We start from the raw sequence: 14464 nt of genomic DNA, 5'->3' as shown, positions 1-14464 counted from the left end.
ATGAATTTGTAAGCTACGAAAAAGTTAAAGATGAGACACATGAAATTCTAGGTGTAAGGCTCATTTCTAAAGATAATAGGCAACTTGATATATTTGGAGTGTACAGACCGGGAAAGGGTAGCACTGACGCGGATTCGGAATTATTTGATAGGATAGTCGGCTATGTGGGAAACGACATGGAAAGAAATGTGATTGTATCGGGAGATCTGAATATGCCAGATGTCAATTGGGAAGGAAATGCGAACGACAGGAAGTATGACCAACACATGGCAAATAAGTGAATATGGGAAGGACAGCTGATTCAGAAAGTGATGGAACCAACCAGAGGGAAAAATATCCTGGATGTGGTGCTGATAAAACCAGATGAGCTCTATAGGGAAACTGAAGTAATAGATGGTATTAGTGATCATGAAGCTGTTTTTGTCATAGTCAAAAATAAATGTGATAGAAAGGAAGGTCTTAAAAGTAGGACTATTAGGCAGTACCATATGGCTGATAAAGCAGGCATGAGGCAGTTTCTAAAAAGTAACTATGATCGGTGGAAAACGGTAAATAAAAATGTAAACAGATTCTGGGATGGGTTTAAAAAATTGTTGAGGAATGCAAAAACAGGTTTGTACCTTTAAGGGAGGTAAGGAATGGTAAAGACCCACCTTATTATAATAGAGAAATAAAGAGACTAAGAAGGAGGTGCAGACTGGAAAGAAATAGAGTTAGAAATGGCTGTGGAAGTAAGGAGAAATTGAAGGAACTTACTAGAAAATTGAATCTAGCAAAGAAGGCAGCTATGGATAACATGATGGCAAGCATAATTGGCAGTCATACAAATTTTAATGAAAAATGGAAGGGTATGTATAGGTATTTTAAGGCAGAAACAGGTTCCAAAAAGGACATTCCAGAAGAATGCTTAGAATACCCTGGACAGATATGATAACAAACGATGAAGTCCTGAGGAGAGCTAGGACAAAGCAAGAACTTATAACAACTATAAAAGTTCGCAAAACAGCTTATCTAGGCCACATATTAAGAGGAAACAAATATGGCCTCATAAAACTCATTCTCAAGGTAAAATAGAGGGCAAATGGCGAGTTGGCAGACCAGAGATAACATGGTTACACAACATCAAGCAGTGGACCGGTATTGAGACAACTGAGAGACTCTTCCGACTAGCAGAAGACAGAAAAACTTTCTCCAGAGTAATCGCCGACGTCTGGGCAACCGGATATGGCACTTGAAGAAGAAGAAGAAGAAGAATAAGGGAGTGTGTATGTGAGGATCTTCATAAGGCAGAAGTATTCAGTCAGCAGTATGTAAAGATTGTTGGTTACAAGGAAAATGTCGAGATAGAGGAGGAGACCAAGGCCAATGAAGTATTAAAATTTGCATATGATAACAATGACATTTACAATAAGATACAAAAGTTGAAAACTAGAAAAGCAGCTATAATTGATCAGATTTCTGGGGATATACTAAAGACAGTGGGTTGGGATATAGTACCATATCTGAGGTACTTATTTGATAATTGTTTGGTCGGAGGAGCTATACCAGATGAATGGAGAGTTGCTATTGTAGCCCCTGTGTATAAAGGAAAGGGTGATAGACATAAAGCTGAAAATTACAGGCCTGTAAGTTTGACATGCGTTGTATGTAAGCTTTGGGAAGGCATTCTTTCTTGATTATATTAGACATGTTTGTGAAATTAATAACTGGTTCGATAGAAGGCAGTTCGGTTTTAGGAAAGGTTATTCCACTGAAGCTCAACTTGTAGGATTCCAGCAAGATATAGCAGATATCATGGATTCTGGAGGTCAAATCGACTGTATCGCGATTGACATGTCTAAAGCTTTTGATAGGGTGGATTATGGGAGACTACTGGTAAAAATGAGTGCAATTGGACTAGACAAAAGAGTGACTGAACGGGTTGCTATATTTCTAGAAAATAGATCTCAGAGAATTAGAGTAGGTGAAGCTTTATCTGACCCTGTAATAATTATGAGGGGAATTCCTCAAGGCTGTATTATCGGACCTTTATGTTTTCTTATATATATAAATGATATGAGTAAAGGAGTGGAATCGGAGGTAAGGCTTTTTGCGGATGATGTTATTCTCTATAGAGTAATAAATAATTTACAAGATTCTGAGCAACTGCAACGTGACCTCGATAATGTTGTGAGATGGGCAGCAGGCAATGTTGATAAATGGGGTTAAAAGTCAGGTTGAGAGTTTCACAAATAGAAAAAGTCCTCTCAGTTTTAATTACTGCGTTGATGGGGTGAAAGTTCCTTTTGGGGATCATTGTAAGTATCTAGGTGTTAATATAAGGAAAGACCTTCATTGTAGTAATCACATAAATGGGATTGTAAATAAAGGGTACAGATCTCTGCATATGGTTATGAGGGTGTTTAGGGGTTGTAGTAAGGATGTAAAGGAGAGGGCATATAAGTCTCTGGTAAGACCCCAAGTAGGGTATGTTTCCAGTGTATGGAACCCTCACCAGGATTACCTGATTCAAGAATTGGAAAAAATCCAAAGAAAAGCAGCTCGATTTGTTCTGGGTGATTTCCGACAAAAGAGTAGCGTTACAAAAATGTTGCAATGTTTGGGTTGGGAAGAAATGAGAGAGAGAAGAAGAGCTGCTCGACTAAGTGGTATGTTCTGAGCTGTCAGCGGAGAGATGGTGCGGAATGACATTAGTAGACGAATAAGTTTGAGTGTTGTTTATAAAAGTAGGAAAGATCACAATATGAAGATAAAGTTGGAATTCAAGAGGACAAACTGGGGCAAATATTCATTTATAGGAAGGGGAGTTAGGGATTGGAATAACTTACCAAGGGAGACGTTCAATAAATTTCCAATTTCTTTGAAATCATTTAGGAAAAGGCTAGGAAAACAACAGAGAGGGAATCTGCCACCTGGGCGACTGCCCTAAATGCAGATCAGTATTGATTGATTGATTGATTGATTGATTGATTGATAAAAGTAGGAAAGATCACAATATGAAGATAAAGTTGGAATTCAAGAGGACAAACTGGGGCAAATATTCATTTATAGGAAGGGGAGTTAGGGATTGGAATAACTTACCGAGGGAGACGTTTAATAAATTTCCAATTTCTTTGAAATCATTTAGGAAAAGGCTAGGAAAACAACAGATAGGGAATCTGCCACCTGGGCGACTGCCCTAAATGCAGATCAGTATTGATTGATTGAATAAACGACAATTACAAGTTCAGTTATTTTACTGAACATATTGCAGTAGTGGAATTTATTTATTTAAAAAGCGGAACCACACGTAATTCTCCTGAAGAATTAATAAACAGAAAATGCAGTGTCTTAGCTCGCATTGAAGTGGTCTTGCTCCTCAAAGATCCAAGAAATGAATGATGACGTATGACGACAACTCTGGAGAGGAAATACGCGGGAAACGGAATATGCATGCGCAGATATGGCTACGGATGAATCTGCTAGTAGACTGTACTTACACGATGTGCGGGATGACAATTAGAGACTTTCTTACCATGCGGGAAACCTGTGGTTTACATTTCCTAGCAACCGTCCCATGACGCGCTAGGCGCGTGCTCCACACGTACTTATAAAGTAGCATCACATGCCCAGCGTGTGATCTGCATTGAACGTGTTAACCTAATTCTTGGATAACACTACCCTTGTTCCCTTTCCTCCACACACTTACCCCACATCTACAATTGGAATCCCCCATGGCCAGTGTGTGAACCCTACCCACGTCATTTGATCCCTTCCCCTCCTGGTCTCCCCTATCTTTCCTGTCTGTTGAAGAAGCTACTTCCTTCTCCCTTTTCTCCCTCCCATGACCCTGTTTCACCTTTCTTTTTCTATCCTCTATTTTACATTTCTCTTTCCTACTTTTTCCTTTCCTCTCACTTCCACACTCTTCAACAACAGTTCCTTGTTCCTCTCCTTGGTGGGTGTCAGGAAGGGAATCCGATTGTAAAACGAAGACCGAGTTTACATGTGACACAGTTTGCTCCTACGACCCTCAGGTGTAAAAAAAGCTGAGTCGGGCTGAATGGCTCAGGCGGTTAAGGCGCTGGCCTTCTAACCCCAACTTGGCAGGTTCGATCCTGGCTCAGTCCGGTGTTATTTGAAGGTGCTCAAATATGACAACCCCATGTCGGTAGATTTACTGGCACGTAAAAGAACTCCTGTGGGACTAAATTCCGGCACCTCGGCGTCTCTGAAGACCTTAAAAAAAGTAGTTAGTGGGACGTAAAGCAAATAACATCCGGTGTTATTTGAAGGTGCTCAAATATGACAACCCCATGTCGGTAGATTTACTGGCACGTAAAAGAACTCCTGTGGGACTAAATTCCGGCACCTCGGCGTCTCTGAAGACCTTAAAAAAAGTAGTTAGTGGGACGTAAAGCAAATAACATTATAAAAAAGCGGTGTAATAATAATAATAATAATAATCAATTTTCTAAGACACAAGTAATGGGGTTTGTTAATTTTGTATTTTATCTACATTCATGTAACTTTGAGATCTTATTGATAACCATAAAACAAGACAGTATGTATATTATGTCGAGCAGTGAATGACAATTATCACTTATTAGATGATTGTGAAAAAACAAGTAATATAAGAAATAGTTTATTGAGTGCCAAGCATCAGAAACTATTAGGAAAAGGGGATGAGCAGACTATTATAAGGTGGATTATCAAGCAGTGGGAAGACGGGGGAGAGTTGAACAGGTATCTATGTGCGATAATGTCCTGTGAGAGCAAAATGAGAGAGAGAGAGAGAGTATTAGGGTGGATATGTGTAGGTGTAAAGGATGTGTTGTTGGTATGATGAAATGATTGGTGATAAGTGTAATGGAGGCACGTGCAGTGAATTTAAAGATGATGAATTATAGCCTAGAGGGGATACGGGGGTATGTGTTTGGAATGGTGATGTGTGTTTATGGGAAGCTTGTTTAATAATTGATGATATTTAGTGGATGGAGTTTGTATGATAAATTTAATGGTAAGTGGAGTATTGGTGATGGGTACATAGTTGAGTTGGTGAGTTAATGGAGTTGGGTAAATGATGTGGTATTTTGCAACTGTAGAGGCCTTATTGTTTGTGATATGGCAGGATGGTATGTAATTGCTGACTATCTGTGTTCTGAAATTCAGCGGGAGTAGGTCAGTGAACAAGGAATGTGACACTAGTAGCTGAGTGCACAAGGACACGTGATGAGTGTGCTGAAACGCAAAGTCGGTGGCCCTTGCAAAACAATCACTTGTATCTGATATATTTAGAATGTAAGGAAGGAGAAGGGCTAGATTAGTCTTATTTAAGGTAGTTAATTAATATTTAGTAAAGGTACCCAATTAGTATATAGATTTTATTATTATTATTATTATTATTATTATTATTATTATTATTATTATTATTATTATTATTATTATTATTATTATTATTATTATATTTGGACATGTGCAGTTTTCTCACAATTTATCCACAGTAAGAGATAGTAAGGAGTAGTAAGTAAGGGAGAGCAGGACATACCCATAAGAGAATGGGGTAGGACGGGCCTACCCCATATAAGTAAAAGAGAGATATATGATGAATGAGGAGGAGAGAGGTGGGGTACAGGAGGAGAGCGGTTTCAGCCTCACAAGGTCGGCCGCAAATGGAATGGTGAGAAAGCTGCACTGTCATCTGGTAGGGGTTGTTGGGGGCTTCTTCCGGGCCCCACGGATAGGGCCGGTCGTGTCATCAGTTGGGAGGGTGGCCTTTTTGACCAGGGATAATGACGTGGCCAAACAGCAGTAGTAGTAGGTCGGTAGTTTGTTTATTTTTTTGTAACTTTTTTATTTTTTAATGTCCAGCGGGGTCGATGGACGTGGCATGTAGGGACTGAGTATGACTAATGGAAATTCTAAGTTCCCAAGGAGGAAACTATATATTTTTCCACCAATAGAGCATGTCAAAAATCAGATCAGATGTCAGGCTTTTCAGGCATTTGCTCTAGAGCAATAGAGCAAATGCCTGAAAAGCCTTACATCTGATCTATTTTTTTACTGAGGATGACTGCTGTGGTGATCCTCCCGAGGGAGTGTCATGTTTCCGGAGTATCTGATGGACCTCATGGCATGCCCAGTGAGTCTTGTGTTTTTCCTTTTCTTGTAAGTTGTTTTCAATGTGAACATGTATCTGGGCTGAATGCCTGTTATGTTCAGTAATATTGTTCAATGTTCAATTGATAACCGTAAAAAGGTAATTGTTGGAATAAAAACTTGTATTTCTGGATTTAAATGACTGTGCACAGTATTGTTTCATATGGTCATTGTATATATAAGTGTTAATCTGTGGGATATTTTTTTCTATACCTACTATAGGTTTAAATGTAGTTCTTCCATTGTATTTAGTGTAAAATGTTGATCCATTTATATTTATATTTTTTGTTACAGGATCAACTTGACAAAGATGTTTGCTGGGGATATGAACCTGGTTGTAAGTTTCAAAATTCATATTCCATTCCATCATGTCCTGGGGATCATAAAGGATGGGTGAAGACAAAACAAGACCAGTTAAATACATTCTTTGTTCAAGGAGATTTTGGTTACATCCGTGAGCAGATTCAAGAGATGATGGTCATGTGTGAACCTTTATTTGTGGTGAGTGATAATCGTGAGAGATATTTAGCCCAGCTGTAGGCTATGATCAGTATCATGAATGAAAATCAGTTTCTAAAGGGCATGGTGATGATATTTTGTGAGCAAGCACTGACCATCACAAAGGTGCAAAATGGAAAACGTGGACATTATGCAGGATGTATTAGAACTATACTGACAAAAAGTCGGGGATGCTCTTTGTATTATGTTACGAACAATGGTACAATTGGATTGGTGGAGAAAAACTTTCTTTTTGAGAAAATGAGGTTACTTTGTTACTTCCAGGCGCACAATTAAAATTGATGAATTCGCCGTATTTGCTATGCCAGAGCACAAGCCACCGCTGTGCTTCAGGGAAGAGAAGGGGAGGGAGGGGAAATGGGGTGTATGATTGAGACAGAGATAATGCTCCATGCATATGCACAAGTTTCCTCATTTGACTCGCGCAGGATTTTCCTTGTCTCTTACAATATCCACAGTTATGAGGGTATACTGAAAGGTTTTAGCAGAGTGTTAGAAAAAAATTGTATTTGCAAAATAACAATTACAACTTTTCAAAATACTCTCCATTAGCACATATACAGTATTCCATTCTCTGAAACCACAAAAAAAAAAAAAGTGTATTGGTCCAAGCTTCTTTGGGCATGTCACTTAGTGCACTCTCGTATGTTGCAATGTCCTCTTTATCTGATGAAAACCGCTGCCCACATTGTTTTTCCTTGGTCTTAGCGAACAGAAGGAAGTCACATGGGGCCAGGTCAGGTGAATGGGCGTAAGGGAGATGTGGTAACACTCGCACTTTTTCCTTTTCCAAAAAGTCCATTGTTCTGGCAGCCTTATGCGCAGATGCATTGTCATGATGCAGCAGAAGGTGCCCGCACTTGGACTTCGGATACTGTGACCTCCATGTGGTGAGGACTTTGGGAAGACAGTCATTCACATACCATTCAGCATTGTCTGTACAGCATGTGTCCAAGGTCACAGAGGTGATATGCCCCATTTTCTTAAAAAAAAAAAAAAAAAAAAAAAAAAGTTGCCACCATCTTCTTTCCAGAGCTCCGACTTCGTCAAACTTTTGTGGATGGTTCCTCGCCTGGAAAGTACCACAAAGAAGACTGTCTCTTTGTTTCAGGGTCATAATGGTAGACCCATGTTTTATCACCTGTGACGATATTGTAGGTGTTGTAGGACTGCCCTCCATTGAATTATTCTAGCATGAAACAACACCAGTCTGCGCTGCTGTTGACCCTTGAATGTCAAAAAATGTAAGATGTGGATCTTCTTTGATCATTTTCCTCACAGCATTAATGTTTCCCTGAGTCACAGCTGTTGCTTGGTGACCAGGACTAGGTTCATCTTCAATTGACTGTCGACCATTGAAAACTCGCAAAACCAATTTCCAACTGTGGCCCTAGAAGGGGAAGCCTCACTGAAAACATGAAGCAAGAAGAATGGCATTCTTTGGCACTTAAATTATTTTTATAATCATAAAAATCATTGCGCAAAAATCGCAGTGTGACAGATCCATCTTGCACCGTGTCTGACTCTGACTGACTCAGCACTGTCTGTGCTTTCTTCTCACGTTGTGGCGGAATCACCACTAGGAGGGGTTTTGCGCGCATATTGCAAAGTCGAAAAACATCGCTCTTTCAAATGAAAAGAATCCCATTGTCCTCAGAATTACGGTTTACAGTCTGCTTAAAACTTTCAGCATAGCCTTCATATTTATTAAACAGCTGTAACTGCACACACAGTACAAGAACACACACACACTGTAATTAAGACACACTTGTCAGTCAAGGAATGCACCAGATCATTTCTCCCCTCATCTGTTGGTCGCAGTAACGTTCATTATTATTTAAAATACTCAAAGATGCGACACTCCCGTCCCACGGTTGTGTATTTCTGCACTTACAACACTGTAAATGGAATGGAATGCTGAACGAAGGAAACAATACGCCCAATGGTTTGATTACAGTAGATGTTCAATATGCCCTCCTCCTACTTCGATACACAGTTCACAATGGTGTAGTAGCGACCTTTGGACTGTGTTCAGGATGTATGGTGTGTCACAAACGACCTGGAAATCTGCCTGTATTCTTGTCACAGGTTCATCTTCTCTTTCTATGGGGTTCAAATACACTAAAGTCTTCACATAACCCCACAAGAAAAAATCCGTGGGAGTTGAATCGGTCAACCACGGAGGCCATGATGTTGGCGGCGATTAGGGTGCCAGACGTCGTAAATCTATGCAGCTTCTCTCCCATTCCCATTTTCTGTGCCATAAGCCATGTGCATATCAAGCCATTTCTTCATTTGTGTACTAAAACAGAGCCATTCTCCCCAATTTCTGCCGCATACTTAGTATATACTTTTGAAATCTTTTATCTGACACTCCACCTTTACAATACAAATTGTCTGTCTTTATTTTAAGATAACTTTATTATATTTTGAGACCTATAGCGTAAATTGTAGTTTTTGGTGTGACTGTTAAAGATGCTCACAATTTTAATGGTTTTTCACGACATGACGTTAAATATGTCACATTTTAATTGGATGCATTTGACTTTCTGTGTTTACTGGGCGAGTTGGCCATGTGGTTACTGTTGCGCAGCTGTGAGCTTGCATCCGGGAGATAGTGGGTTCGAGCCCCACCGTTGGCAGCCCTGAAGTTGGTTTTCCGTGGTTTCCCATTTGCACACCAGGGGCTGTACCTTAATTAAGGCCATGGCCAATTCCTTCCCACTCCTAGGCCTTTCCTATCCCATCGTTGCTATAAGACCTATCTGTGTTAGTGCGACGTAAAGCAAGTTGTAAAAAAAAAAAAAAAATGTTTTTAATGTCCTTGCTATATTTTAAAGTGTCTTGTACATTATCGACTCAAGATGTCCTAAAGGAGGATGAAACATGTCTCAAAATATAATAACGTTGTCTTAAAATACAGACAGACAATTTGTATTGTAAAGGTGGAGTGTTTGATAAGGGATTTCGCAATTATATACTTACAACAATGTGGGCTTTATTATGAAATTTATTTTATGTGATGCATTCTTAGTCAGTTTGTACAGAACAAACTGTACCATGCCTACTGGAGCTGGCAAGCAACTATGCAATATTAACAGAAAACTTGTTCATTCACACTGAGCTATACCTCCGTCTCCTACGTACCCTTCCTTCCCTCCTCTGACACACAGCAACAGGTAACGGCTGTCTCTCTGGCATAGCAACTACAGCAAGGTCATCATTTTAAATCGCGTGCCTGGAAGTAAAAAAGTAACCTTATATTCTCGAGAAGAAAAATTTTCTCTGCCAATCCAATTGCACCATCATTCTTAACATAACACAAGGAGCATTCCCGATTTTTTTGTTGAGATAGTAGTGATACACTCTACATAAGTTAGACATTTGTTGCAGGCAGGATGAATGGTAAGAAATCATAAAATTAGGAAGCAAATAAACAGAATCAGTGAAGTCTGTTACACACATTACAACAGTACGGGCCGATGACGTAGATGTTAGGCCCCTTTAAACAACAAGCATTATCATCAATACAACAGTAAAGAATACTGAGGTTATTGTCATTTGAAAAAAATACAACAGGTTATGTTAGAGATGAAGACTTAGTTTTAATGCATGGAAGAAGAATATGAGAAAACCCCAGTAAATATTTTGATGCTGCTTTTGAATACACATGCAGTCAGTTCAGAAATACCATTAAGACATTGGAGAGGGCCATATTTGAATGTACTACCCTCCAGAAATGCAGGATTTGTAATGGTTTTGAAATGTTTTCTACACTAAGGAAAGTTATCATTGTAATAACTTTAGGAAATATTTAGAAAGATCACACTTTCCTCTACACAAAAATGAGTTTTAACGATCAAAATAGTGCAGCAATGATTAAATATAAATTTATGAATATAATATCTACAAACGAAAAATATTTTGATGCAGCTATGGATGACAGTTAGGTAATATTTTGAAATTGAAGACATGCCCAGAAAAACAGGTTAACACACAATTTTTTAAAATAGAGAAAATTTGAGGTTTGTGAATGAGGCTGAAAAAATAAGACATTATCTTCATTTATTTTTGTAAACATAAGGTCCTAGCAGACAGTATAATTTTTCATATATCATTATCCAAAACAAGACATTATCAATAAGCAAAGAGAAACTTTACATTAAACTTCTTCAATCCTTTGCACACCTATCACAGATGGTAATGAATTTTTTTTTTTTTAATTTCTCAAAAGTCCCTCCCTGCGAACCATGTGACCTTGCCGTGGTGGGGAGGCTTGTGTGTCCCGATGAAGCAGACAGCCGAGCCGCAGGTGCAACCATATCGGATGGGTATCTGGTGAGAGACCAGACTAACGAATGGTTAATCGAAAGGTGGGGGGGTAGCAGCCTTCTGGAAGTTGCAAGGGCGCCAGTCTAGATGATTGACTGATATGGCCTTGTAATATTACTCGGCATAGCTTAGCTGTGTTGATACTGCAACACGGCTGAATGCAACAGGAAACTACAGCCGTAACTAACTCCCGAGGACATGCAGCTCTCTCTGTATGAATGATGTGCTGATGATGGCTTCCTCCCGGGTAAAATATTCTGGAGGTAAACTAGTCCCCCATTTGGATTTCCGGGTGGGGACTACATGGGAGGGGGTGATCATCAGGAAGATGGATACTGACATTCTGCGAGTCGGAGCTTGGAATGTTAGAAGTTTGATTCATTGTGATAGGTTAGAGAATCTGAAAAGGGAGATGGATAGACTAAAGCTTAGATGTAGTTGGTATAAGTGAAGTACATTGGGAGGAAGAATAGGATATTTTGCGCAGGTGACTACAGAATTAACAACACAAAATCAAGCAGGGGAAATGCATGAGTTGGTTTAATAATGAATAAGAAAATATGGTAGCGGGTAAGCTACTACGACCAGCATAGTGAAAGAATTATTGTCGTCAAGATAGACAGCAAACCAATGCCCACCACAATAATGCAGGTCTATATGCCTACTAGTTCAGCGGATGATGAGGAAATCAAAAGAATGTATGAAGAGATAGAAGATTTCATACAATATGTAAAAGGGGACGAGAATCTAATTGTGATGGGAGACTGGAATGCCATGGTAGGCCAAGGAAGAGAAGGTAATACAGTAGGAGAATTCGGATTGGGACAAAGGAATTTAAGAGGTTGTCGGCTGGTTGACTTCTGCACTGATCATAATTTAGTCCTTGCCAATACTTGGTTCAAACACCACAAACAATGGCTGTTTATGTGGACAAGACCTGGAGACACTGAAAGGTATCAAATAGACTTCACTATGATTAAGCAGAGATTCAGAAACCAGGTGTTGGATAGCAAAACATTCCCAGGAGCAGATGTGGACTCTGACCACAACTTTTTGGTCATGAAATGCCATCTGAAATTGAAGAAACTGAAGAAAGGAAAGAATGCAAAAAGATGGGATCTAGACAAGTTGAAAGAAAGGAGTGTGAGGGATTGTTTCAAGGACATGTTGCACAAGGACTAAATGAAAAGGCTGAAGGAAACAAAATAGAGGAAGAGAGGAGAGTCATGAAAAATGAAATTAGCAGGGCTGCAGAAGAAATGCTAGGAAGGAAGAAAAGATCAACTAAGAATCAGTGGATAACTCGGGAGATACTAGACCTGATTGATGAACGACAAAAATACAAGAATGCTAGAAATTAAGAGGGCAGAAAAGAATAAAGGCGATTAAAGAATGAAGTGGATAGAAAGTGCAAGGTAGCTAAGGAAGAATGGCTGAAGGAGAAGTGCAAGGATGTCAAAGGTTGTATGGTCCTAGGAAAGGCAGATGCTGCATACAGGAAAATCAAGGGAATCTTTTAAGAAAGGAAATCAAGGTGAAGGAAAGAAGACAAAGCAGAAAGCAGAAAGATGGCAGGAACATATCCAACAGCTGTATCGGGGTAAAGATATAGATGATCGTCGCCGTAAGACCTATCTGTAAAAGATATAGATGATTTGATTCTGGAACAAGAAGAGGCTGTTGAAACTGATGAAATGGGAGACACCGTTTTGAGGTCAGAGTTTGACAGAGTTGTGAGGGACCTAAATAGGAACAAGGCACCTGATGACATTCTCTCTGAATTACTGACTGCCTTAGGAGAAACCAGCATGGCAAGGTTATTCCATTTAGTGTGTAAGATGTATGAGACAGGAGAAGTGCCATCCGATTTTCGGAAGAATGTTGTTACACCTATTCCCAAGAAGGCCAGTGCTGACAAGTGTGAAAACTACCACACCATTAGTTTAGTATATCATGCCTGCAAAATTTTAACATGTATTATCTACAGAAGAATGGGAAGACAAGTTGAAGCTGAGTTGGGAGAAGATCAGTTTGGCTTCAGAAGAAATGTAGGAACATGTGAATCAATCCTGACTTTACATCTGATCTTAGAAGATCTAATTAAAGAGGACAAGCCCACGAACATGGCATTCGTAGATCTAGAAAAGGCATTCAATAATGTTGATTGAACCAAGCTATTTAAGATTCTGAAGGTGATTGGGATCAGATACAGAGAATGAAGAATTATCTACAATCTGTATAAAAATCAGTTTGCAGTGATAAGAATCGAGGGCTTTGAAAAAGCAGCAGCAATCCAGAAAGGAGTGAGGCGAGGCAAGGCTGCATGCCCTCTCCTTTTCAATGTTTACATAGAACAGGCAGTAAAGGAAATCAAAGAGAAATTTGGAAAGAGAATTTCAATCCAAGGAGAGGAAATCAAAACCTTGAGATTTGCTGATGATACTGTTATTTTATCTGAGACTGCAGAAGGTCTCTAAGTTGCTGAATGGTATGGACAAAGTCTTGGGTAAGAAGCACAAGATGAAAATAAATAAGTTCAAAACAAAAGTAGTGGAATGTAGTCGAACGAAGGCAGGTGATGCAGGAAATATTAGATTAGTAAATGAAGTCTTAAAGGAAGTAGATGAATATTGTTACTTGGGTAGTAAAATAACTAACGATGGCAGAAGTGAGGAGGACATAAAATGCAGACTAGCACAAGCAAGGAAGAGCTTTCTTAAGGAAAGAAATTTGCTCACTTCAAACATTGATATAGGAATTAGAAGAATGTTTCTGAAGACTTTCATCTGGAGCATGACATTGTATGGAAGTGAAACATGGATGATAACTAGCTCTGAAAGAAAGTAGAAGCCTTTGAAATGGTGGTGTTACAGAAGAATTCTGAAGGTGAGATGGATAGATTGAATCATGAATGAAGATATACTGAATCAAATTGATGAGAGGAGATCGATTAGGCTAAATTTCATGAGAAGAAGAGAGAGAATGATGATGATGTTGTTGTTTGAGTCATCAGTCCATAGACTGGTTTGATGCAGCCTTCCATGCCACCCTATCCTGTGCTAACCTTTTCATTTCTGCGTAACTACTGCATCCTACATCTGCTCTAATCTGCTTGTCATATTCATACCTTGGTCTACCCCTACCGTTCTTACCACCTACACTTCCTTCAAAAACCAACTGAAGAAGTCCTGGGTGTCTTAAGACGTGTCCTGTCATTCTATCTCTTCTTCTCGTCAAATTTAGCCAAATCGATCTCCTCTCACCAATTCGATTCAGTATCTCTTCATTCGTGATTCGATCTATCCATCTCACCTTCAGCATTCTTCTGTAACACCACATTTCAAAAGCTTCTATTCTCTTTCTTTCTGAGCTAGTTACGAACCATGTGACCTTGCCGCGGTGGGGAGGCTTGCGTGTCCCAATGATGGAGATAGCCAAGCCGCAGGTGCAACCATATCGGATGGGTATCTGTTGA

The 14464-nt window shown here is 39.4% G+C and overlaps 1 protein-coding gene across 3 annotated transcripts in view; it reads left to right on the top strand.

Moving 5' to 3' along the window:
• Eogt (EGF-domain O-GlcNAc transferase) overlaps positions 1-14464 on the top strand; it is a 109129-nt gene that overhangs the window by 30686 nt on the left and 63979 nt on the right. For all 3 annotated transcript variants that reach the window (XM_067147734.2, XM_067147733.2, XM_067147732.2), the window contains one exon: positions 6433-6639. In XM_067147734.2, the coding sequence (XP_067003835.2) occupies positions 6433-6639 (207 nt within the window). The remainder of the gene's footprint in view (positions 1-6432; positions 6640-14464) is intronic.

Source organism: Anabrus simplex, chromosome 5, assembly GCF_040414725.1.
Source record: "Anabrus simplex isolate iqAnaSimp1 chromosome 5, ASM4041472v1, whole genome shotgun sequence".
NCBI classification, from domain to species: Eukaryota; Metazoa; Arthropoda; class Insecta; order Orthoptera; family Tettigoniidae; genus Anabrus; species Anabrus simplex.
This window is presented reverse-complemented; position numbering and strand designations above follow the sequence as displayed.